Genomic DNA, 26,993 nt, shown 5'->3' on the forward strand with positions numbered 1-26,993 from the left:
ATAGGCTCCCCTTAAATCCAGTTTGGAGAAGATTTTGGCTCCCTGGATTTGAGAGAACAACTCTGTGATGAGAGGGAGAGGATACCGATTGGGAACGGTTATTTTATTTAGACCTCTGTAATCAACACAAAGTCGCAGTCCTCCATCCTTCTTCGGGACAAAGAAGCATCCTGCTCCTGCGGGAGAAGTGGAGGGACGGATGAAACCCTTAGCTAGGTTTTCCTGGATGTATTCTTGCAAAGCAAGATTCTCTGGTTCAGACAGTGGAAAGACTCTCCCTCGAGGAGGTGTAGTGTCAGGCAAGAGGTCAATGGGACAATCATAACTGCGATGAGGAGGTAAAGTGTCAGCAATTCCTTTAGAAAACACATCCCGAAAGTCCTTATAACAAAGTGGAATCTGTTCTATTCCCACTTGACAGGTATCAAGTCGAACAAGGTGCTGGATGCAGGTCTTTTTACACTGAATGGACCAAGCCAGAATATCTCTTGTTGGCCAGTCAATTACAGGATTGTGCTTCTGAAGCCAAGGAAGGCCTAGGATCAAAGGAGTGGATGGAGAGTCAATGACAAGACATGAAATCTTCTCCCAATGCAAAGCCCCTAATTGTAACTGGAAAGGGTTGGTGGATTGGAGCACCAGGTCTTGTGAGAGAGGCCGATTATCCACAGAGATCAGGCGGACTGGACAATCTAGAGCATGAGTTTCCAGGGACAAAGAGGTGACCAGAGTTTTATCAATAAAATTCTCAGCTGCTCCAGAATCCACCAAGGCCAGCAGTTCATGAGCCCCTGTCCCAAAGTGAATGACAGCGGGTAAAAGTATACGATTGTCCCCCTGGGGAGATGAGAGTAGACCTAAGGTGACCTCCCCGCAATCACCTAGGTCCTGGCGTTTCCCGGACGTGTAGGGCACGAACGGAGCATATGACCCTTGAGGCCACAGTATAAGCAGAGTCCCATATTACGCCTGCGTTTGTGTTCCTGGGCAGATAACCGGGTGGAGCCTAACTGCATAGGTTCTTCCTCAGATTTGGCACTGGAGATGGAATAATCAGGTGGTAAGGAAGGTATACAGTTTGCCACAGCCATTGTTTGTTCTCGCCTCCTCTCTCGCTGGCGGCGGTCAATTCTAATAGCTAGACACATAGCCTCCTCCAGTGAGGCTGGATAGGAGAAGTTGACCAGAGCGTCTTTAATCGCATCTGAAAGGCCAATTCTAAACTGGCTGCGGAGAGCTGCATCATTCCAGCCAGATTCCGGGGCCCACCTGCGAAACTCTGAGCAATACATTTCAGCTGTGGTAGTTCCTTGTTTTAAGTTACGCAGGGTCGATTCTGCAGTAGCAGCACGATCTGGATCATCATATAGCAACCCAAGGGCTTCAAAGAAGGCATCTACTGTTAGAAAGGCTGGATGGTTAGGTTCCAGGTTAAAGGCCCAAGCCTGGGGGTCACCCTGTAGTAGAGAGATAATGATTTGAACCCTCTGAGTTTCAGGGCCAGACGAGGATGGCCTCAACTTGAAATATAATTTGCAGCTGTTTTTAAAGTTGCAAAACACTTTACGGTCACCAGAAAACTGGTCGGGCAAAGGAATTTTTGGTTCAGATGGAGTTTTAGTAATGGTGGTAGTAGAAGGAGATTGCACCTTGGTGAGCTCTGTGGCCATTTCCTGAACTTGGTGTGATAAACGGCAAAGTTCTTGTGTAAACAACTGAGCCTGTTCAGGATTCATGGTAGATTTCCCTTTATGTATTGGCTCGTGTTAATGTCAGGCTAGGTGCAGATAACAAGTAACAGTTCAGGTGTGCTGATTATACAAAGAGTTCAAAGCACATACCATGAGCAGGTCTAAGCAGAGCAGGTCAGCTGGGACTTGTAGTACACCGCTGCAGACGAAGGTAGGTGATAGCTGGACCTTGTAGTTCACTGCTGTAGATGAGGATAGATGAGTGCTGGACCTTGTAGTTCACTGTTGTAGATGAGGATAGATGATTGCTGGACCTTGTGGTTCACTGCTGCAGATGTGGGTACTAGTAGAATCAGGAAAAGCGTAGTCTAGGCAAGCCGGGTCATACACAGGTAGATCAGAATCCAAACGGTACAGAATCAGAAGCAAGTAAGCAAGGAAGGTCAAACAAGCCGGGTCAAACACGAAAGTCACAGAGCAAATATCAGCTGGATCAAACACAAATAAACTCTAACACGAGCGCTGACTGAATGCTGATACAGGTGATTTAAACGTGAGCTGGCCAATCACTGTTGTTTCCCAGACACAGGCTGTGTCAGGTGAGTTGTGCTGGGTCCTAAAGGGATTCTAGTACTGACAGATACGGGTCCAAAATCGTTGAACTTTTGGACACGACCACCAAGTATGTAGTACGGTTCCCTCCCTGCCACAACCTCGGAAGCAAGAGGAGGTAGCCCCTGGGACGTAAGCCGCCAGTCTCACCCGTATCATGTACCACCACCTTAAAACGTTGCCCTTTGTTTCGATCAAAGAGGTATTTATGTACGATTTCGAAGCACACTGTGTCATCTTGAACCACTCATCTACCTCAAAAGTCTCCCCCAAGCCTTGTTCCCACTGATCCATATAAAACGACTTGGAAGTCAAAATATTGTAAATATTGGAGATGTGACCAGTGCATTTATCGAAGGACCTACACAAATACTCCATCGAGGTAGAGGTGGTGAGATCTGTAGAGTCCTCAGGAAGTGTACAATCTGAAAGTAATGGAAGATCTCTGAATTTGGAAGTTGGTGTTTTTCTCGAAGGTATTGTTTTGATAAGATACCCCCTGTGACCACAATAATCAGCGGTACATAGCAGACCTTTGTTTGTCCACCAGGCAAAAGCCTGGGGGTTGACACCTGAGGTGAAGTCCAGGTTGCCAACCAAAGGAAACCATAGAAGTGTGTGGAGAGTATCAAGACATTCTTGATAAAAAAATCTACTGCCCTCTACCAGGATGATGAAGATGGGGCGAGGGTGGACATTTCGGCAAGACAATGATCCCAAACACAAAGCCAAGGAAACTCTCAGTTGGTTTCAAAGAAAGAAAAAAAAAACTGCTGGAATGGCCCAGCCAGTCACCTGACTTGAATCCAATAAAAATGTTATGGAAAGAACTAAAGATCAGAGTTCATAGAAGAGGCCCATGGAATGGAGTTGTAGTTCAGTGAGTAAAATAAGTATTTGATCCCCAAGCAAAACATGAATTGGGTAGTTGGTGGAGAAACCCTTGTTGGCGATCACAGAAGTCAGACGTTTCTTGTAGGTGGTGACCAGGTCTGCACACATCTCAGGAGGGATTTTGGTCCACTCTTCTTTACAGATCTTCTCTAACTGTCGCTTGGCAACTCGAAGTTTCAGCTCCCGCCATAAATTTTCTATAGGATTAAGGTCTGGAAAATGGCTAGGCCACTCCATGATCTTAATGTGCTTCTTCTTGAGCCACTCCTTTGTTGCCTTGGCGGTATGTTTTGGGTCATTCTCATGCTGGAAGACCCATCCACAACCCATCTCCAGTGTTCTGGCTGAGGGAAGAAGGTTCTCCTTCAAGATTTTACAATACATGGCCCCGTCCATTGGCCCCTAAATACGGCAAAGTTGGCCTGTACCTTTAGTGGAGAAACAGCCCCAAAGCATCATGTTCCCACCTCTATGTGTGACTGTAGGGATGGTCTTCTTAGGGTCATACTCAGCATTTTTCTTCCTTCAAGCACGGTGAGTTGAGTTGATGCCAAAGAGCTACATTTTGGTCTCATCTGAATGCAGCATTTTCTCCCAACCCTTCTCTGAATCATTCAGATGTTCATTGGCAAACATCAGACGGACCTGTACATGTGCCTTTTTGAGGAGGGGGACCTTGCGGGTTCTCCATTGTGGCATATTGTTACCAATGGTGTGTTTGGTGACTGGGGTCCCAACTGCCTTGAGATCCTTCACAAGCTCCTCCCATGTAGTTCTGGGCTGATCCCTCACTTTTCTCATGACCATCCTCACCCCATGAGGAGAAACCTTCCATGGAGCTCCAGACTGAGGACAATTGATGGTTATTTTGTATTTCTTCCATTTGCGAATTATCACTCCGACAGTTGTCTCCGTCTCACCAAGCTTCTTGCTGATGGTCTTGTAGCCCATTCCAGTCTTGTGCAGGTCTCCAATCTTGTCCCTGAAGTCCATCCGACAGCTCTTTGGTCTTGCCCAGTGGGTCTCCAAACTGTGGCCCGGGGGCCAGATGTGGCCCCTTTGCTTGCTTCTATCCGGCCCTTGGAACACTATTTTCATCCACCGATACCAACATTGGCGTATAATCCCACCTCCCCACTGACACCTATGAAGGGGCAGAATTCCTCCCAATGACACCAACAATGGGGCCCAATGACACCAACAATGGGGCCCAACGACACCAACAAGCTATTTCTCCCCCCTGAAACCAAAGATGGGGCATTTGTTTATTCCCAATAACGTCACAGCCTCTTCCACTCCCAATGCCCACAGGCCTGCCTCCCCTTAGGTCTGAAGAACAGTAAACTGGCCCTTTGTTTAAAATATTTGGAGACCCCGGGTCTTGCCCATGATGGTGAGATTTGAATGGAAGGAAGAGATTCTGTGGACAGGTGTCACAGAACGAGTTGTCGTCAGGAGCACCATCTTACATTGACAGGACTAATCTGTGTACCACGTGAGCACCTACTGGAGCCAGTCTGTGGGGGGGCAGAATTATTGTTGGTTGGTAGGGGATCAAATACTTGTTTTACACTCTGAACCTGGTCACCAACTACAAGAAACATCTCACCTCTGTGCTTGCCAACAAGGGTTTCTCCACCAAGGACTAAGTTCCTTTCCCCACTGTCTGTATATATTTCTGTATATCCAGTTGGAGAGGCCAGTTCTCATTGGATCAGCTCTCTTCATAGGATTGTTCTCCTTTAGTAATTAAAGTTTAGCCTCAACCCTAAATGAAGGCCTAACCCTCATCTTCACCCAACTGGAAAGTTTGACCCTCCACACCAACACCTAACCCTTCCTTCACTGGTGGTAAAGCCCTCCATACAGCGGAGGGAATAAATCGGCAGATTTCAGATAATGAATAGATTAAAGTGAAGCTCCGGTGTATCGGGAATTTGAGCGATGGAGCTCCTCCTTAACATTCCCTCTCCTGGTACGGTGACACCGAGCCCCCCCGCCGGCCACTTCCCTCGTTTAGCGGCAGGGGAAAGCAGGCTAAGTGTCAGTAATGAGGCGTGGGAGGTTCAAGCATCTATTATTCATCAGGTAAACACCAACGTCCCTGTTACATTAGCATTTTAAACACGCGCATTAGCATTGCTGAGAGAAGTGACACCGCTGGGCCGCTCTGGGGGGGACAACCGGTGTCAGCTATGTGTATCGGGCCCCCCCCCCCCTCCCGTATCCCTCCTGCCTTCCACCTCCTATGTCACCTTGCGATGGTGATTCCATCTCTCATCAGCAGCAATCATCTCTCCGAAAGCATCATTCATATAATTTCCATATTCTCCAGCAAACCGAGATAAGTGACACCAATCAGGGAACGGATAATGGGTTCCAGGAATCAAGAGCTTGGCTTATTTTTCATCTGAGTTTAATATCATTTTCATAGATCGAGCAGGGCTTTCAGTATGTCTGTGGACGGGGCTGCAGACTCTTGTCAGCCATTCTGTCCTGGAAAAAATGAAAACATGAAAACACCTTTCAGTGCTTCCAGGAAACTGCAGAGTGGATGAATTGGTGTCATTCATTTATTCCTGGATGGCCTGGGGCACATGTGTCAAACAATCTGGCCCTCCAGGCCATTTCATGTGGTCCTTACAGCTCTCCTGCAGCTGCAGCACCCACCTCCTCGTCTCCACCCTCAGCAGAGAGGAGGACTGAGCTCCTACAGATCCTGTACTTTTCCAAACAGCCACGGAAAGGCTTGTCTCTCAACCACCCCCCCCCCCCCCCCCCCCCAGACAGAATATGGTCCCCCTTGATGTCCCGACCCACAGACTTGCACACCTGTGCATTGCTTTAAAGGCCACAACCTCCTTCTCTAGGTGTCTGCATGGTTACAGGTCTGCTCTCTGGTTGACCTTTCTTTTGGGTCTGGCTGGCAGGTTAGTGTTAGCTTTTGGTAGGTAGGGATGTGTTGGGTCTGGCTGGCAGGTTAGTGTTAGCTTTTCGTAGGTATGGTTGTGTTGGGTCTGGCTGGCAGATTGGTGTTAGCTTTTGGTAAGTATGGTTGTGTTGGGTCTGGCTGGCAGGTTGGTGTTAGCTTTTGGTAGGTATGGTAGTGTTGGGTCTGGCTCGGAGGTTGGTGTTAGCTTTTGGTAGGTAGGGTTGTGTTGGGTCTGGCTGGCAGATTGGTGTTAGCTTTTCGTAGGTATGGTTGTGTTGGGTCTAGCTGGCAGATTGGGGTTAGCTTTTGGTAAGTATGGTTGTGTTGGTTCTGGCTGGCAGGTTGGTGTTAGCTTTTGGTAGGTAGAGTTGTGTTGGGTCTGGCTGGCAGGTTGGTGTTAGCTTTTGGTAGGTAGAGTGGTGTTGGGTCTGGCTGGCAGGTTGGTGTTAGTTTATGGTAGGTAGGGTTGTATTGGGCCTGGCTGGTAGGTTGGTGTTAGCTTTTGATAGGTAGGGTTGTGTTGGGTCTGGCTGGCAGATTGGTGTTGGGTCTGGCTGGCAGGTTGGTGTTAGCTTTTGGTAGGTATGGTAGTGTTGGGTCTGGCTGGCAGGTTGGTGTTAGCTTTTGGTAGGTATGGTTGTGTTGGGTCTGGCTGGCAGGTTGGTGTTAGCTTTTGGTAGGTAGAGTGGTGTTGGGTCTGGCTGGCAGGTTGGTGTTAGTTTATGGTAGGTAGGGTTGTATTGGGCCTGGCTGGTAGGTTGGTGTTAGCTTTTGATAGGTAGGGTTGTGTTGGGTCTGGCTGGCAGATTGGTGTTGGGTCTGGCTGGCAGGTTGGTGTTAGCTTTTGGTAGGTATGGTATTGTTGGGTCTGGCTGGCAGGTTGGTGTTAGCTTTTGGTAAGTATGGTTGTGTTGGTTCTGGCTGGCAGGTTGGTGTTAGCTTTTGGTAGGTATGGTTGTGTTGGGTCTGGCTGGCAGGTTGGGGTTAGCTTTTGGTAAGTATGGTTGTGTTGGTTCTGGCTGGCAGGTTGGTGTTAGCTTTTGGTAGGTATGGTTGTGTTGGGTCTGGCTGGCAGGTTGGGGTTAGCTTTTGGTAGGTAGAGTGGTGTTGGGTCTGGCTGGCAGGTTGGTGTTAGTTTATGGTAGGTAGGGTTGTATTGGGCCTGGCTGGTAGGTTGGTGTTAGCTTTTGATAGGTAGGGTTGTGTTGGGTCTGGCTGGCAGATTGGTGTTGGGTCTGGCTGGCAGGTTGGTGTTAGATTTTGGTAGATAGGGTTGAGTTGGATCTGGCTGGCAGGTTGGTGTTAGCTTTTGGTAGGTAGGGTTGAGTTGAGTCTAACTGGCAGGTTGGTGTTAGCTTTTTGTCGGTAGGGTTGTGCTGGCTCTGGTTGGCAGGTTGACATTAGCCTGTGGTAGATAGGGTTTGGTAGGCAGGGTTGTTTTCAGATGACAGGATTGCATTTTATTGTGGTGAGTCTGGTAGGCAGCATTGTCTTGGGTTTTGGTTGGTAGGACTGCCTTGAGTTTCGGGTGGCAGTATTGCGTTGGGTTTGGTAGGTGGGATTGTTATGAGTTTTGGTTGTGTCAACTGTTGGTTAACGGGATTGTGTTGTGTTGAGTATAGCTGGCAGCATTTCTTGGGTAAACAGAACCTCGTATCCTCACCACAAGTGGACTTTTGAGGTAACCAAAAGAGATAACCAGAATACAAAATGTAAAATTGGGGTAATACACACCCCATTCATAAGTCTTATTCACACAAAAGCTGAAATCAAACATATAAATGTCGGTGCACACGTAATAGAAACGGCGTAGTCCGCTTCCTTTCTATAATCAAATCTTCTCCATCTCTACTGCTAATACAGAATTATCAGAATGGGCTAATAGAACCCCTTGACATCTATTTATCCATCGGAGTTATACAGTATCGTTCTTACATAGTTACATTGTTAGGCTGAAAAAAGATACAAGTTCTTCATCATCATTCTTCCTCTACGGGAATTGGTACCTGCTTTCTCAGGAGGATACAAAATATAGAAGTCAGTCAATATGCAGAAAAGAAAAATTAGCTTGCATTGGGAATGACCCCATGAGGTAACACCCAGCCCCACCAGGCCTCTGGGACACTAGGAGGACCAGAAGCAAGTATCCTCCACGTGCAGACGCAGAGAGCATACAGGAGCCCAACTACTAGGGGTCCAAAAAATAAGCCACCCAATGGTGTGCACATCCTCCAGGGAACTATCCAAGGTGCTCAGAGAATGGATACCAGAATGTCACCCAGCATACATAAGCCCACAAGGGGGCGTATGTTTATCCACCAAAAAGAGCTGGAAGCAAGCATCCTCCAAAGTGCATCCCTGCCTATGACAGATTTCATAGGGTGTTGGTAGGGAGAATTGTGATGGGTTTTGGGTGGCGGATCTGTGTTGGGTTTTAGTTGGTAGGATTGTGTTGGGTTTTGGGTGGCAGGAATGTGTTGGGTTTTAGTTGGTAGGATTGTGTTGTGTTTTGGGTGGCAGGTCTGTGTTGGGTTTTGGGTGACAGGTTTGTGTGGGGTTTTAATTGGTAGGATTGTGTTGGCTTTTGGGTGACAGGTCTGTGTTGAGTTTTTGGTGGCAGGTCTGTGTTGAGTTTTTCGTGGCAGGTCTGTGTTGAGTTTTTCGTGGCAGGTCTGTGTTGAGTTTTTGCTGGTAGGTCTGTGTTGGGTTTTTGGTGGCAGGTCTGTGTTGAGTTTTTGGTGGCAGGTCTGTGTTGGGTTTTAATTTGTAGGATTGTGTTGAGTTTTGGGTGGCAGGTCTGTGTTGGGTTTTTGGTGGCAGGACTGTGGTGAGTTTTTGGTGTCAGGTCTATGTTGGATTTTAATTGGTAGGATCATGTTGGGTTTTGGGTGGCAGGTCTATGTTGGGTTTTTGTTGACAGGTCTGTGTTGGGTTTTAGTTGGTAGGATTGTGTTGGGTTTTAGTTGTTGGGTCTGTGTTGAGTTTTTGGGGCAGGTCTGTGTTGGTTTTTTTGGTTGGCAGGATTATGTTGGACTTTGGGCAGCAGGATTGTGCTGAGTTTAGAGTGGCAGGTCTGTGTTGGATTTTAGTTGGTAGGATTGTGTTGAATTTTAGTTGGTAGGATTGTGTTGGGGTTGTGGGTGGCAGGTCTGTGTTGGGTTTTAGTTGGTAGGATTGTGTTGGGTTCTGGGTGGCAGGTATGTGTTGGGTTTTTATTGGTACAATGTGTTGAGTTTAGAGTGGCAGATCTGTTTTGGGTTTTTTGATTGGTTGAATTATGTTTGACTTTGGGCAGCAGGATTGTGTTTTGTTTTGAGTGGCAGGTCTGTGTTGGGTTTTTGGTGGCAGAACTGTGTTGAGTTTTAATTAGTAGGATTATGTTGGGTTTTGGGTGGCAGGAATTTGTTGAGTTTAAAGTGGCAGGTCTGTTTGGGGTTTTAGTTGATAGATATGTGTTGGGTTTTGGGTGGCAGGAGTGTGTTTAGAGTGGCAGGCCGGTGTTGAGTTTTAGGTGGCAGGTCTGTGTTGAGTTTTGGGGGGCAGGTCTGTGTTGAGTTTTGGTGGCAGGTCTGTGTTGGTTTTTTGGTGACAGGTCTGTGTTGGGTTTTAGTTGGTAGGATTGGGTTGGGTTGTGGGTGACAGGTCTGTGTTGAGTTTTTGGTGGCAGGTCTGTGTTGGGTTTTAGTTGGTAGGATCGGGTTGGGTTGTGGGTGACAGGTCTGTGTTGAGTTTTTGGTGGCAGGTATGTGTTTAGTTCTGAGTGGCAAGAATGTGTTAAGTTTTGTGTGGAAAATCTGTGTTGGGGTTTAATTGTTTGGAATGTTTTGAGTTTTGGGTGGCAGGCCCGTGTGTTTTTTGTTTGTTTTTTGATTGGTTGGGTTATGTTGGACTCTGGGCATCGGGTTTGTGTTGGTTTTTGGTGACAGGTCTGTGTTGGGTTTTAGTTGGTAGGATTGGGTTGGGTTGTAGGTGACAGGTCTGTGTTGGGTTTTAGTTGGTACGATTGGGTTGGGTTGTAGGTGACAGGTCTGTGTTGAGTTTTTGGTGGCAGGTATGTGTTGAGTTTTTGGAGGCAAGAATGTGTTAAGTTTTTTGTGCGAAAAATCTGTTTTGGGGTTTAATTGTTTGGAATGTTTTGAGTTTTGGGTGGCAGACCCGTGTGGATTTTTTGATTGGTTGGGTTATGTTGGACTTTGGGCATCGGGTTTGTGTTGGTTTTTGGTTGCTTAAATGATGCTCAGTCCTTGCGGCAGGTATGTGTTGTTTTGGATAACAGGATTTCACGGGGCCTCTTTTGGAAGGACTGTGTGAGGTCTCCAGCTGGCAGGATTATTTTCAGTTTAGTACAATTTAAGGAAGTATGTTTGAGTCATGGAATTAGGCACAATGTTTTGTTTATGGGAAGACATTCTTGTCATATGAATTAGTTGTCCTAATTCCCATTAATCCTTTGTCATTGTTACACTGCTGTCTTATATTCTTTATATTATATAAATGCCAATTTTAAAACACACATTGAATGTCTGATGTTCCTCAGGTGGTCAGTGGAAATCCATTTCTCATTTCTGAAGCCTGTTTGCTGGCAAGGCCCTGGTTGGTACTTGGGTTATGGGTGAGGGCTGAATTGATGGCACAGATAAAGGCAAGGTCATGGCTCTCTTGTAGTGTCCAACAAGAATGGGTTAATTTCAAGTGAGCGGAATGTCGTTTGTTGTCAGCATAAAAAAATAAAAGTGCTTAGGCTCTTGAAGGCAGAGAGCCTGACGGGTCCCCCACGTTGTTGGGGAAAGACAAGTTTGAAAATTGCATACATGACAAACTAATAAATGAAACTCTCCGACAAAGAGAATTAATGACACCCAGCTGTACGGCTGAAGCCGCAACAACTTGAAGCCATTAAATTGCCTCCAAGTCTCTATGGCTGGCAGTCAATAACAGATTCACCTCCCGCACCTGGCCGGGTTGATGGCTCTCATGATCACCGAGTGCCCATCATCGCTGGTTTCTTTTAAACCTGGCAGACAAATTACGGTATTCATTCATTGAAGGAATTATCATCTTGTAAGACAAAGTTCTTCAGCCGTATCTCCAGGTTTTTGCTCCTCTTGCAGTTGCCTGTTGTCTTTCTCCTCCATAATTGTAGCCATCACTGTATCCACAATCCTCTGAAGTGAGCTTACAATTTGTGGTATTTTTCTTCAGTTGCTAACATAGCATGCACACCATCAATCTAGACTCTCATCCGAGCCTTCAGGAAATTAGATCTCTGCCAGGGCTGATCTTATATCCATAGGGCTGAAGTCTAGACAGCAGCTAGAGGGGGTGCAGATGGTTCAACTGCTCTGGGCTCAAAAGGTCAGGGTCCCTCAGCATAATTGGCCGCATCCCTTAACAACCAGCTGCTTCCATACAGAAAAATGCTGAATTCCTTTCCCGGTTCATTCCCCTAATGTTCCTCTTCACTCTGTAGGAGGCTTATTACAGAATTATCCATGGTCAACCAGATCCACGATCAACAAGATCAATGGTCAACTAGGTCTATTAACAGCCAAATTCACGATTAACTAGATCCATGGTCAATCAGATCCATGTTTAACCAGTTCCCATTGTTAACCAAATCCATGATCAATCAGAACCATGAACAACCTGACCTGTGGTCAACCTTCATGATTAACCATATCCACGATCAATTAGATCCATGGTTAAGCTGGCTATACATTATACATTTTTTTTGGACGATTTTCTTTTGAATTTACCAACCTAAAATCTAAAAACTTTCAAATTCTATACAATCAGGCAGGCCCTTGCACTACATAGTTGAAGGTAAATCTAAAAGAAATTGAACAAAAAAAAATTGTATTATGTGTAGTCAGCTTTAATTAGATCCTTGGTCAACCAAATTCATGAATAACCAGATCTGTGGTCAATCAGATCCATGGTCAAACGGATTCATGATCAACCAGATCCATGGTCAACCAAATTCATGATCAACCAGATCCACGGTCAACCAAATTCATGATCAACCAGATCCATGGTCAACCAAGTTCATGATTAACCAGATCCATGGTTAACGATCCGTGGTGAACCAAAAAACTTGTATTATGTGTAGCCAGCTTTAATCAGATCCTTGGTCAACCAAATTCATGAATAACCAGATCTGTGGTCAATCAGATCCATGGTCAAACAGATTCATGATCAACCAGATCCATGGTCAACCAAATTCATGATCAACCAGATCCATGGTCATCCAAATTCATGATCAACCAGATCCATGGTCAACCAAATTCATGATTAACCAGATCCATGGTCAACCAAATTCATGATTAACCAGATCCATGGTTAACGATCCATGGTGAACCAAAAAAACTTGTATTATGTGTAGCCAGCTTTAATCAAATCCTTGGTCAATCAAATTCATGAATAACCAGATCTGTGGTCAATCAGATCCATGGTCAAACAGATTCATGATCAACCAGATCCATGGTCAACCAAATTCATGATCAACCAGATCCATGGTCAACCAAATTCATGATCAACCAGATCCATGGTCAACCAGATCCATGGTCAACCAAATTCATGATTAACCAGATCCATGGTCAACCAAATTCATGATTAACCAGATCCATGGTTAACGATCCGTGGTGAACCAAATCCATGATCAACCAGATTTGTGGTCAATCAGATCCACATGCAACCAGATTCATCAACCAAGTCCATGGTCAACCCAATTCATGATCAACCAGGTCAATGATCCAGGCTGCCATATAATCAGTTGTTGGCTGGTCCTGGGGGTCGGTTCACTCGTGCATGCAGGAAGAGGAAAAGCAGTTCTTAGGCTACTTACATTCATTTGTTCATGACCAGTTTTTTGATGATGAGATTGTTGGTTTTCTTCAGATTCATCTTAGGCACAATAACGCACTGAATTTTGGTGCAACCATTTTGGTGCTCTCCATATAGATCCCAGTATCACGTGATGTTACCACCTTATCAATACCGGCAATACTCGTACATCTGTAGTGGTATTGATCACTGAGATAATATTGATAGTATTGATTGTTGTAGCAGTGCACAATGTGCCTGAGGTTTGGGGTTATCTGGAGGTTAAGAGTGTGGGCTTTTCGGGACCAACAGTAGAAGGATGGCGAGGGTAGGGTACCAAGATGGTGGAGTGAGCACATTGCATACACCTAACCTGACTATTTCCATTGTATCCAAAGTTCTGTTTTGTTTTTTTAATTCTCCATGTTTTTGCTCCTCTTCCAGTTATCTACGTCTGCTGCCCTCCGGACGACTTCCGCCAACTCATGTTGCAAGCTTGGCGCCAAGGCCTGTGCTCCGGTGACTACGTCTTCTTCTACATCGACAACTACGGCGCCAGCCTCCAAGGCTCCACCTTCCCCGACTACCAGCGGCCCTGGTACAGAGGCGACGCCGACGACGCCAACGCCAGGGAGGCGTTTAAGGTAAACCAATCTAATCGTTCCTCTCGGGCCAACTTTGCATCTTATTGGACGGAGGACTTTGCAGGGAGAGATTTGGGGTTAATCATCCTACGGGCCCCCCCCCCCCGAGTAGCTCTGAGCTTTCCAGACTGGAATAAGTGTTCTGCTGAATGTTTATGTGTCTAGGGCCCCGGGCCCTCCATATTTCCACACTTTGCGAGTCATGCGTCTTGACAGGGGAAGGGATGCAGGGTATTGTCGGAGGAAGGGATGAGACGAAACGCTTCCTTGAAGGCAGCCAAGGTCTCCGAGAGACAAGACGGAGTGAAAAAAAAAAAACGGGAAATAATGGATGAGGAGAAGGTGGCGAGAAATGAAAGAATTCGGAAACTACATTTATCACTGTGGGGAGCGCAGAGAGAGATGAGGAGCATGGGGGAGGCTCTATGTATGTACAGTATATATCCATGTTCGCTAAATCATGAAAATATGGAACAGCAAGCCTAGAAAAATGAGTTCCGTCAAAAAAAACAGCTTTAGACTGCTGGTACAATAATAACCCCCCCGAATGTGACCGGCCGAAGACACGCCGGAGTTTTACTTTAAGCTCGCGTCTGTTCTCGTACGTTTTGTGGCGGAGGATTTGTCGTAGTCGTCACCGACGCGCGTGAGACGAGGAGAGACGCAATGACAGAAGGTGACTCTGCGACTGACAGTTCTGAACATGGAGTTCCCATCCCCCCCCCCCCCCTCACATACACACTGAACTGGAACACCCTGTCACCCGTGACTTCTATGGAAGCAGCACTTAGGTTGATGCCCCCCCCCCCTGCGGATTCCGACCCCCAGGTGCGAGCCGTCACTCACCGACGCTGTATATAGTTCTGTCTATATACTCCGCTGTCTGCATTAAATCAGGTCAGCTGACTGCAAGAAAAGGAGGAGTTCTAAGATTCCAGATCTTTCTTTACCCTTCATCTATCTATTGTACCCCAACCCCCCCCCCCCATTCCCATATTATACCCCAATCCTCCCCTCTGTCCTTCTATTATACCCCAATCCTCCCCTCTGTCCTTCTATTATACCCCAATCCCCCCTCTGTCCTTCTATTATACCCCAATCCTCCCCTCTGTCCTTCTATTATACCCCAATCCTCCCTCTGTCCTTTCTATTATACCCCAATCCTCCCTCTGTCCTTCTATTATACCCCTAATCCCCCCTCTGTCCTTCTATTATACCCCAATCCCCCCTCTGTCCTTCTATTATATACCAATCCCCCCTCTGTCCTTCTATTATACCCCAATCCCCCCTCTGTCCTTCTATTATACCCTAATCCTTCCCTCGGTCCTTCTATTATACCCCAATCCCCCCTCTGTCCTTCTATTATACCCCAATCCTCCCTCTGTCCTTCTATTATACCCCAATCCTCCCTCTGTCCTTCTATTATACCCCTAATCCCCCCTCTGTCCTTCTATTATACCCCAATCCTCCCTCTGTCCTTCTATTATACCCCAATCCTCCCTCTGTCCTTCTATTATACCCCAATCCTCCCCTCTGTCCTTCTATTATACCCCAATCCCCCCTCTGTCCTTCTATTATACCCCAATCCTCCCCTCTGTCCTTCTATTATACCCCAATCCTCCCTCTGTCCTTCTATTATACCCCAATCCTCCCTCTGTCCTTCTATTATACCCCTAATCCCCCCTCTGTCCTTCTATTATACCCCAATCCCCCCTCTGTCCTTCTATTATATACCAATCCCCCCTCTGTCCTTCTATTATACCCCAATCCCCCCTCTGTCCTTCTATTATACCCCAATCCTCCCCTCTGTCCTTCTATTATACCCCAATCCCCCCTCTGTCCTTCTATTATACCCCAATCCTCCCTCTGTCCTTCTATTATACCCCAATCCTCCCTCTGTCCTTCTATTATACCCCTAATCCCCCCTCTGTCCTTCTATTATACCCCAATCCTCCCCCTCTGTCCTTATATTATACCCCAATCCTCCCCTCTGTCCTTCTGTTATACCCCCAATCCCCCCTCTGTCCTTCTATTATACCCCAACCTCCCTCTATCCTTCTATTATACCCCAATCCCCCCTCTGTCCTTCTATTATACCCCAATCCCCCCTCTGTCCTTCTATTATACCCCAATCCCCCCTCTGTCCTTCTATTATACCCCAATCCCCCCCTCTGTCCTTCTATTATACCCCAATCCTCCCTCTGTCCTTCTATTATACCCCAATCCCCCCTCTGTCCTTCCATTATATCCCAATCCCCCCTCTGTCCTTCTATTATACCCCAATCCCCCCTCTGTCCTTCTATTATACCCCAATCCCCCCTCTGTCCTTTCATTATACCCCAATCCTCCCTTTGTCCTTCTATTATACCCCAATCCTCCCCTCTGTCCTTCTATTATACCCCAATCCCCCCTCTGTCCTTCTATTATACCCCAATCCTCCCCTCTGTCCTTCTATTATACCCCAATCACCCCTCTGTCCTTCTATTATATCCCAATCCCCCCTCTGTCCTTCTATTATACCCCAATCCCCCCTCTGTCCTTCTATTATACCCCAATCCCCCCCTCTGTCCTTCTATTATACCCCAATCCTCCCCTCTGTCCTTCTATTATACCCCAATCCGCCCTCTGTCCTTCTATTATACCCCAATCCTCCCTCTGTCCTTCTATTATACCCCAATCCCCCCTCTGTCCTTCTATTATACCCCAATCCTCCCCTCTGTCCTTCTATTATACCCCAATCCCCCCTCTGTCCTTCTATTATACCCCAATCCTCCCCTCTGTCCTTCTATTATACCCCAATCACCCCTCTGTCCTTCTATTATATCCCAATCCCCCCTCTGTCCTTCTATTATACCCCAATCCCCCCTCTGTCCTTCTATTATACCCCAATCCCCCCTCTGTCCTTCTATTATACCCCAATCCCCCCCTCTGTCCTTCTATTATACCCCAATCCTCCCTCTGTCCTTCTATTATACCCCAATCCCCCCTCTGTCCTTCCATTATACCCCAATCCCCCCTCTGTCCTTCTATTATACCCCAATCCCCCCTCTGTCCTTCTATTATACCCCAATCCCCCCTCTGTCCTTCTATTATACCCCAATCCCCCCTCTGTCCTTTCATTATACCCCAATCCTCCCTTTGTCCTTCTATTATACCCCAATCCTCCCCTCTGTCCTTCTATTATACCCCAATCCCCCCTCTGTCCTTCTATTATACCCCAATCCTCCCCTCTGTCCTTCTATTATACCCCAATCACCCCTCTGTCCTTCTATTATATCCCAATCCCCCCTCTGTCCTTCTATTATACCCCAATCCCCCCTCTGTCCTTCTATTATACCCCAATCCCCCCCTCTGTCCTTCTATTATACCCCAATCCTCCCCTCTGTCCTTCTATTATACCCCAATCCGCCCTCTGTCCTTCTATTATACCCCAATCCTCCCTCTGTCCTTCTATTATACCCCAATCCTCCCTCTGTCCTTCTATTATACCCCAATCCTCCCTCTGTCCTTCTATTATACCCCTAATCCCCCCTCTGTCCTTCTATTATACCCCAATCCTCCCCTCTGTCCTTCTGTTATACCCCCAATCCCCCCTCTGTCCTTCTATTATACCCCAACCTCCCTCTATCCTTCTATTATACCCCAATCCCCCCTCTGTCCTTCTATTATACCCCAATCCCCCCTCTGTCCTTCTATTATACCCCAATCCCCCCTCTGTCCTTCTATTATACCCCAATCCCCCCTCTGTCCTTCTATTATACCCCAATCCTCCCTCTGTCCTTCTATTATACCCCAATCCCCCCTCTGTCCTTCCATTATACCCCAATCCCCCCTCTGTCCTTCTATTATACCCCAATCCCCCCTCTGTCCTTCTATTATACCCCAATCCCCCCTCTGTCCTTCTATTATACCCCAATCCCCCCTCTGTCCTTTCATTATACCCCAATCCTCCCTTTGTCCTTCTATTATACCCCAATCCTCCCCTCTGTCCTTCTATTATACCCCAATCCCCCCTCTGTCCTTCTATTATACCCCAATCCTCCCCTCTGTCCTTCTATTATACCCCAATCACCCCTCTGTCCTTCTATTATATCCCAATCCCCCCTCTGTCCTTCTATTATACCCCAATCCCCCCTCTGTCCTTCTATTATACCCCAATCCCCCCCTCTGTCCTTCTATTATACCCCAATCCTCCCCTCTGTCCTTCTATTATACCCCAATCCGCCCTCTGTCCTTCTATTATACCCCAATCCTCCCTCTGTCCTTCTATTATACCCCAATCCCCCCTCTGTCCTTCTATTATACCCCAATCCTCCCCTCTGTCCTTCTATTATACCCCAATCCCCCCTCTGTCCTTCTATTATACCCCAATCCTCCCCTCTGTCCTTCTATTATACCCCAATCACCCCTCTGTCCTTCTATTATATCCCAATCCCCCCTCTGTCCTTCTATTATACCCCAATCCCCCCTCTGTCCTTCTATTATACCCCAATCCCCCCTCTGTCCTTCTATTATACCCCAATCCCCCCCTCTGTCCTTCTATTATACCCCAATCCTCCCTCTGTCCTTCTATTATACCCCAATCCCCCCTCTGTCCTTCCATTATACCCCAATCCCCCCTCTGTCCTTCTATTATACCCCAATCCCCCCTCTGTCCTTCTATTATACCCCAATCCCCCCTCTGTCCTTCTATTATACCCCAATCCCCCCTCTGTCCTTTCATTATACCCCAATCCTCCCTTTGTCCTTCTATTATACCCCAATCCTCCCCTCTGTCCTTCTATTATACCCCAATCCCCCCTCTGTCCTTCTATTATACCCCAATCCTCCCCTCTGTCCTTCTATTATACCCCAATCACCCCTCTGTCCTTCTATTATATCCCAATCCCCCCTCTGTCCTTCTATTATACCCCAATCCCCCCTCTGTCCTTCTATTATACCCCAATCCCCCCCTCTGTCCTTCTATTATACCCCAATCCTCCCCTCTGTCCTTCTATTATACCCCAATCCGCCCTCTGTCCTTCTATTATACCCCAATCCTCCCTCTGTCCTTCTATTATACCCCAATCCCCCCTCTGTCCTTCTATTATACCCCAATCCTCCCCTCTGTCCTTCTATTATACCCCAATCCTCCTCTCTGTCCTTCTATTATACCCCAATCCTCCCCTCTGTCCTTCTATTATACTCCAATCCCCCCTCTGTCCTTCTATTATACCCCAATCCCCCCTCTGTCCTTCTATTATATCCCAATCCCCCCTCTGTCCTTCTATTATACCCCAATCACCCCTCTGTAATTCTATTATACCCCAATCCCCCCTCTGTCCTTCTATTATACCCCAATCCTCCCCTCTGTCCTTCTATTATACCCCAATCCTCCCTTTGTCCTTCTATTATACCCCAATCCCCCCTCTGTCCTTCTATTATACCCCAATCCCCCCTCTGTCCTTCTATGATACCCCAATCCTCCCCTCTGTCCTTCTGTTATACCCCAATCCCCCCTCTGTCCTTCTATGATACCCCAATCCTCCCTTCTGTCCTTCTATTATACCCCATTCCCCCCTCTGTCCTTCTATTATACCCCAATCCTCCCCTCTGTCCTTCTATTATACCCCAATCCTCCCTCTGTCCTTCTATTATACCCCAATCCCCCCTCTGTCCTTCTATTATACCTCAATCCTCCCCTCTGTCCTTCTATTATACCCCAATCCTCCCCTCTGTCCTTCTATTATACGCCAATCCCCCCTCTGTCCTTCCATTATACCCCAATCCTCCCCTCTGTCCTTCTATTATACCCCAATCCCCCCTCTGTCCTTCCATTATACCCCAATCCCCCCTCTGTCCTTCCATTATACCCCAATCCTCCCCTCTGTCCTTCTATTGTACCCCAATCCCCCCTCTGTCCTTCTATTATACCCCAATCCCCCCTCTGTCCTTCTATTATACCCCAATCCCCCCTCTGTTCTTCCATTATACCCCATCCCCCCTCTGTCCTTCTATTATACCCCAATCCCCCCCCTCTGTCCCTCTCTTGTACCCCACTATTGTTCTATCCTCTCATTGTACCCCAATCCCCCCGTTGTACCTCAGTTCCTCCTCTGTTGTACCCCAACCCCCTCACTTTCTTCTATTATACCCCAATCTCACCTTTGGCTCTCTTTTATGCCCCACCTGCCTTTCTTTGGCTAACTTGTGGGCAGGTGCAATTTATTTTATTCCCTGCAGGTGGTGCTCAACCGTAGCAGTTCTGCAGCTGGAGAGGAAGTCATTAAGGAAAAGGTTCCTCTATGGTTTCTTGGGTCACTGGGGAAGCGATCCAGGCTTGATTCTGTCGCTCCATGTGACTCCGGCAGCCATCTTGGGTTGGCCAGAGCCTAGTTTAGTGCACTTTATGGGAGTGGACAGGGTAGTAAGGAAAGGTACCCCCATCTGGGAGGGACAGCGCTAGTGGTAGGGATAGGATTCCTGACGAGGAAGGAAAGCATAGGGGGTCACAACTCTTGCTGATTGGGCATGAAACGTCCAGGCTGCATTCTGCCCCTCTCAACGGACACCGTCAGTCCGCCTGAAATCTGCTCCTTTCATGTTGCTGGAAACTGCGAATGCACCCGGCTGGGTAGCCTTCCAAGTTCCCACTGGGGTTGTTGGGAACTGTTGCTGCATTACTTAATTACAAGTTCTGCATTGTACCTGTCTGTGTGAATTATTGCCGCTGCACCACCCCGCACCCCACCTGCAACCTTTACTCTGGTGGTTTTCCCTGACAGAACATCACTACCGATGTGCGGCACAGTTAGCGTGCTTTAAAGGGTCAGTCCATCCAAAGATAAAATATCAGGATGGGGATCTAGTGGGCTGGGTTGTGTTTTGGCCTCCATTGCCCCTTGAATCTTGTCTCCCTTAGACAGAGGCCTACAGTTGTCTTATGATGAATGTGATTGTTCGGATTTCCCTCTTACGTGTTGTCTCTCCTGGTCAGTCAGTGATGATTATCACCTACAAGGAGCCGGAGAACCCAGAATACTTCGAATTTCTGCAAGATCTGAAGAGCTACACCCCCAGATTCAACCACACCCTGGAGAGCACGCTGGTGAGTGCAGGATGGGGGTGGGGGGGGGGGGGTGGGGGGCCGTGTCCCCGTATCCATATCGATAATCCAGTCTCTCCGGCTATCTCCTCCTCTATCTACCTTTAGGCGCTCCTTGAAAAACTCATCTCTTCGGGTAAGCCTATCCAGCCTCCACCCAAAGCTGGCCAAAGATGGTGCCATTTTCTTTCCTGCGAGTCGTAGGAAAGAAATTCGCTCGGTCCCCCCCCCCCCCCTCCAATCAACACAGTCGGCGCTGATTGGGGGAATCCCTCTCGTGGAGCCTGTGTTCTTCCCGCGGTGGGAGGAGCGGTCCTCGGCTTGGAGAACACACGATGATTATTGATAGCGGCTATAGAAATCCAACAGGCTGGTTGTACCCAAGTTGATCAATTGGACCAAGTTGGGTCCAATCAGCCTTCCCATACACGTTTTTCGAATCTCGGCTGGTTTCCTTGCTGAACGGGCCGAGATTTGAACCCGCAGCTGAACTTTTAATTCTTCCATCAGGTCATCCCCCCAAACCAGTGGTGGCCCATCCATTAGAGGCGCCCGGTCGCCGCCCCCTCTATCTACGCCACCGCCTATATGAATATTGGATAGATTCATGCACAGCATAGCATGAAAGTATACACGGCCGCCGCGGCCACCCCCTATTCAGGCGTCTGGCCCCTTTTGGGGCGCCTGAATTTACAGCGGTGGGGGGGGGGGGGTGGTTACAGCAGCTCTAATAGGCTTCAAAATAGGGTGGGCTTGGAGCGCAGAGAACTGCGCCACGAATCCACCAAGGTGTTGCAACAGCGAATGAATATTCGCTGTTGTAACACTGATCTTCATTCCGGCCAATCAGAAGCAGGTCTGAGACCCATTTTCCGATTGGCCCGAAAAGAGAAGTTTCCCGATTGGCCGCCGAGGAGGAGGGAGGAAACGGAAGCCGCCGATGCCCGCGGAGAGCAGGGGAAGGGAAGGCTGTCGCCGCCGACGAGTAAGGGAAGCCACCAGTGAAGAGTTCCATAGATGGGGTAAGTGCACCAGACCCGCCCACCTACCGACTGATGAGGGGGTGTAACATTATTTTCCGCCCCCCCCCTCCCAAAATTACCATTGGCCGCCACTGCCCCAAACCACTTGCCCCACCCTATTAGATTGTAAGCTCTTAGGAGATAACTCTCTGGCCATACATCTCTTATAACTGTTTGCCAAAACATTTACATTCCAGGCATCTGGTGACTGATAACTGTCACAGTTGCTTGCGCTCTCAACCGAAAAACTGTCAAGCCAGCAAATGTCTGGTGTCACAACTCATCATCACGGCAATTGCACATCAAACCAAAGGCCAAGATGGCCGCTTCCTTGGCTGTAAAAGATAAGGGGGGCTTAGTTCCGCTTTAAAAATTCTGCTTTCCTTCCTGTCCTTCAAGCCTGGAGGAAACAAAAGACCCATTTTTTTTATTCCTCTCTGGTCCGGTCACGTGATCCCGCAGCTCCAGCTTCCCTGTGTCAGAGGGCAGCTGCTGCTGGGGAGAGGAGGGAGCGCCGACAACAGAGGAGCAATGGGAGCTGGTGGGTGACGTTAAGGCTCTGGGGAGCCGGAGCGGCTGGATCACATTGACCGGAAGGTATTTACACAGATCTGTTTATACAGGTTATGCTGGTGGTGGAGGGGGGGGGGGGGGCGGTAATTGGGGCAGTATCATTATTAGTCATTCCTACTATCAGTTTCAGAATTGGTGCCTCATTGCACCTGCTTCCTCTCCGGCCTACTCTGGCCAAGTTTGGTAAGTGCGTTTCATGGACCGCCAGGGCCACGGTGTATGTACGTCAGGAGGAAAAGCCTCATTATCAGGCCACAGGAAAAAAACCAAGAGATCAGATCTCGGACAGGATCCAGCGTCAGTCCGGAGTGCCGCACTTCAGTGAGAGTGTGCGTGCGCCAGGTGCTGGCGGGACCCAGAGGTGTCATTATCCGGGACTGCGAGCGAGCGAGGACAATGCCACAGGAAGTGTGTGTGTGTGTGCTTCCCCGCCAAGACTTGTGCCTCATGACCTCTTCCATCTTCCTTACAGATGAACACGGTGGCCGCTGATTTCTATGACTCGGTCATGCTGTATGCCCATGTGGTCAACGAAACCCGAGAGAAGGGGGAGAGCATACGGAACGCAACCGCCATCATCAGCCACATGTGGAACCGAACGTACTATGGTAAAATGAAAATATCTGCCACTTCACTGTACCCCAATCCCCCCCTCTGTTCCTCTATTGTACCCCAATCCCCCCTCTGTCCTTCTATTATACCCCAATCCCCCCTCTGTCCTTCTATTATACCCCAATCCCCCCCTCTGTTCCTCTATTGTACCCCAATCCCCCCTCTGTCCTTCTATTATACCCCAATCCCCCCTCTGTCCTTCTATTATACCCCAATCCCCCCCTCTGTTCTTCTGTTATACCCCAATCCTCCCTCTGTTCTTCTATTACACCCCAATCCTCCCCTCTGTCCTTCTATTACACCCCAATCCTCCCCTCTGTCCTTCTATTATACCCCAATCCCCCCCTCTGTCCCTCTATTGTACCCCAATCCCCCCTCTGTCCTTCTATTATACCCCAATCCCCCCCTCTGTTCTTCTATTATACCCCAATCCTCCCTCTGTCCTTCTATTACACCCCAATCCTCCCTCTGTCCTTCTATTATACCCCAATCCCCCCCTCTGTCCCTCTATTGTACCCCAATCCCCCCTCTGTCCTTCTATTATACCCCAATCCCCCCTCTGTCCTTCCATTATACCCCAATCCTCCCTCTGGCCTTCTATTATACCCCAATCCCCCCCTCTGTCCCTCTATTGTACCCCAATCCTCCCTCTGTCCTTCTATTATACCCCAATCCCCCCTCTGTCCTTCTATTATACCCCAATCCCCCCTCTGTCCTTCTATTATACCCCAATCCTCCCCTCTGTCCTTCTATTATACCCCAACCCCCCCCCCCTTTGTCCTTCTATTATGCCCCAATCCCCCCTCTGTCCTTCTATTATACCCCAATCCCCCCTCTGTCCTTCTATTATACCCCAATCCCCCCCTCTGTTCTTCTATTATACCCCAATCCTCCCTCTGTCCTTCTATTACACCCCAATCCTCCCTCTGTCCTTCTATTATACCCCAATCCCCCCCTCTGTCCCTCTATTGTACCCCAATCCTCCCCTCTGTCCTTCTATTATACCCCAATCCCCCCTCTGTCCTTCAATTATACTCCAATCCTCCCTCTGTCCTTCTATTATACCCCAATTCCCCCTCTGTCCTTCTATTATACCCCAATCCTCCCTCTGTCCTTCTATTATACCCCAATCCTTCCTCTGTCCTTCTATTATACCCCAATCCCCCCTCTGTCCTTCTATTATACCCCAATCCCCCCTCTGTCCTTCTATTATACCCCAATCCTCCCCTCTGTCCTTCTATTATACCCCAATCCCCCCCTCTGTCCCTCTATTGTACCCCAATCCCCCTCCCTCCTTCTATTATACCCCAATCCCCCCTCTGTCCTTCTATTATACCCCAATCCTCCCTCTGTCCTTCTATTATACCCCAATCCCCCCCTCTGTCCCTCTATTGTACCCCAATCCTCCCTCTGTCCTTCTATTATACCCCAATCCCCCCTCTGTCCTTCTATTATACCCCAATCCTCCCCTCTGTCCTTCTATTATACCCCAACCCCCCCCCCCTTTGTCCTTCTATTATGCCCCAATCCCCCCTCCGTCCTTCTATTATACCCCAATCCCCCCTCTGTCCTTCAATTATACCCCAATCCCCCCTCTGTCCTTCTATTATACCCCAATCCCCCCTCTGTCCTTCTATTATACCCCAATCCCCCCTCTGTCCTTCAATTATACCCCAATCCCCCCTCTGTCCTTCTATTATACCCCAATTCCCCCTCTGTCCTTCTATTATACCCCAATCCTCCCTCTGTCCTTCTATTATACCCCAATCCTTCCTCTGTCCTTCTATTATACCCCAATCCCCCTCTGTCCTTCTATTATACCCCAATCCCCCCTCTGTCCTTCTATTATACCCCAATCCTCCCCTCTGTCCTTCTATTATACCCCAATCCCTATTCTGTCCAATTAGCATTGAAAAGGGTCATGCAGAGTTTGAAAGGTCAGTCTATTCACAAATAATTTTCCAGTTCTAGGTGGAGTCTGATGCGTTGAACCACCTGCTGGCTTCATATGTAGCTCGGGGACTCCAGTGGAGAGATTCCCCCATACAACCTTCTGCATAAATCCATAAATCCCCCACCCCCCAGGGTCACACTTTGTGCTGTCCTCTATTCTTCTGGGTTCCTGAACGCACAGGAAGCAGCTGGGTGTCGGGCGCTGTGCGCCATCCTTGCTGCCAGGTCAGGCCATATGGACGCTGATTAGAGCTCGGTCATTTTCCAGCAGATGCAAACACTAATATCTTCCTTCCTTCTCTGGGAATGCGTCACTCTGGCCTTCGACTCCACCGCATCGCACTCGCAGATCTCGTGTGTATTAAAGCTCAGCTGAAGAAATCATCAAAAAGAAAAATGAATAGCCTGGCAGCTCTGATAATAGAATAAAAAGAAACATTTTTGGCGCTATTTTCACCTCCTGTCTGGTGCAGCTGACCCCCCCCCCCCAACTCTTCGATCAGATGCCTGTTCTCTATAGCAGTGCTGGTCAACTTCAAAGTTAAAGAATGCAGCCCCTGGTACTGCCAGAGGGCCACACAATAGCAGAACATTTTTGCACCTCAAAACCCAAAGATATCTCAATGCACAGAAGAAGTTGGAATACAATAATCCAAGCATTGGTATCAATGGATGCAAAAACATTCCCCAACATTGGTGGCAGTGGACTCAATAATAGCCTCCACATTGTTGTCAGTAACTGCCATAATAACCCTCAACATTGGTGCCAGTGACGGCCATAATAACCTCCAACATTGGTGCCAGTGACGGCCATGATATTCTCCAACATTGGTGCCAATGACCGCTATAATAACCCCCAACATTGGTGCCAGTGACCACTATAATAACCCCCAACATTGGTGCCAGTGACTGCAATAATCATCAGCACTGGTGCCAGTGACGGCCATAATAACCCCCAACATTGGTGCCAGTGACCGCTATAATAACCCCCAACATTGGTGCCAGTGACGGCCATAATAACTTCCAACATTGGTGCCAGTGACCACTATAATAACCCCCAACATTGGTGCCAGTGACCGCTATAATAACCCCCAACATTGGTGCCAGGGACCGCTATAATAACCCCCAACATTGGTGCCAGTGACCGCTATAATAACCCCCAACATTGGTGCCAGTGACCACTATAATAACCCCCAACATTGGTGCCAGTGACCGCTATAATAACCCCCAACATTGGTGCCAGGGACCGCTATAATAACCCCCAACATTGGTGCCAGTGACGGCCATAATAACCTCCAACACTGGTGCCAGTGACGGCCATAATAACCCCCAACATTGGTGCCAGTGACGGCCATAATAACCTCCAACATTGGTGCCAGTGACGGCCATAATAACCTCCAACATTGGTGCCAGTGACGGCCATAATAACCTCCAACATTTGTGCCAGTGAAGGCCATAATAACCTCCAACATTGGTGCCAGTGACTGCCATAATAAAACCCCAAATTAGTGCCAGTGATGGCCATAATAAACTCCAACATTGGTGCCAGTTGACTGCCATAATAAAACCCCAAATTAGTGCCAGTGACGGTCATAATAACCTCCAACATTGGTGCCAGTGACTGCAATAATAATCATCAGCACTGGTGTCAGTACTAATAACCCTCCCTCCACATTGGTCAGTGGCAGTGAAATGTAACCACAACCTTCCTGCATTGGTGGCCAGTGACAATAAACATTAACCCCCCCCCCCCAATCACCCACCCCACCACGGGAATTGGTGATTATGGCAGTGAACGTGTTAACCCTCCCCTCTTTGGTGGACAGTTAGCTATCAAACTTTCCCGCACCTCTCTCTCCCTCACCCCAAACTGGGCCTTTTATTGCACAGTGGGCAGAGGTACCTGCTGCCATTCTGCTGCACATATAGTGCCCAATAGCTGCACATAAATGCCCGACAGGCCACGTGTTGGGCACCACGGCTCTAAGGCATTATGGACCCACCGACTGCTAAACTTTGACTGTTCAACCATTTTTTTACTTTATGGAATAAATAGCACTGTTTATGCATACAGTACTACGTTGAAATGTATTTTATCATTCATTCAGAGCGTTGTATTTTGTGTTTTGTTTTTTTGTTTGACTGCCGCATCTC

General features: G+C 48.0%; 1 protein-coding gene across 1 annotated transcript in view; it reads left to right on the forward strand.

Moving 5' to 3' along the window:
• Positions 1 to 26,993, forward strand: part of LOC143973851 (atrial natriuretic peptide receptor 1-like) — a 157,559-nt gene that overhangs the window by 63,068 nt on the left and 67,498 nt on the right. Inside the window, exons 2-4 of the mRNA XM_077474711.1 lie at positions 13,396 to 13,595; positions 20,572 to 20,682; positions 22,747 to 22,882. Coding sequence (XP_077330837.1) covers positions 13,396 to 13,595; positions 20,572 to 20,682; positions 22,747 to 22,882 — 447 coding nt within the window. The remainder of the gene's footprint in view (positions 1 to 13,395; positions 13,596 to 20,571; positions 20,683 to 22,746; positions 22,883 to 26,993) is intronic.

Source organism: Lithobates pipiens, unplaced genomic scaffold, assembly GCF_037356315.1.
Source record: "Lithobates pipiens isolate NorthernLeopardFrog02 unplaced genomic scaffold, aLitPip1_a1.2 Scaffold_124, whole genome shotgun sequence".
NCBI lineage: Eukaryota > Metazoa > Chordata > Amphibia > Anura > Ranidae > Lithobates > Lithobates pipiens.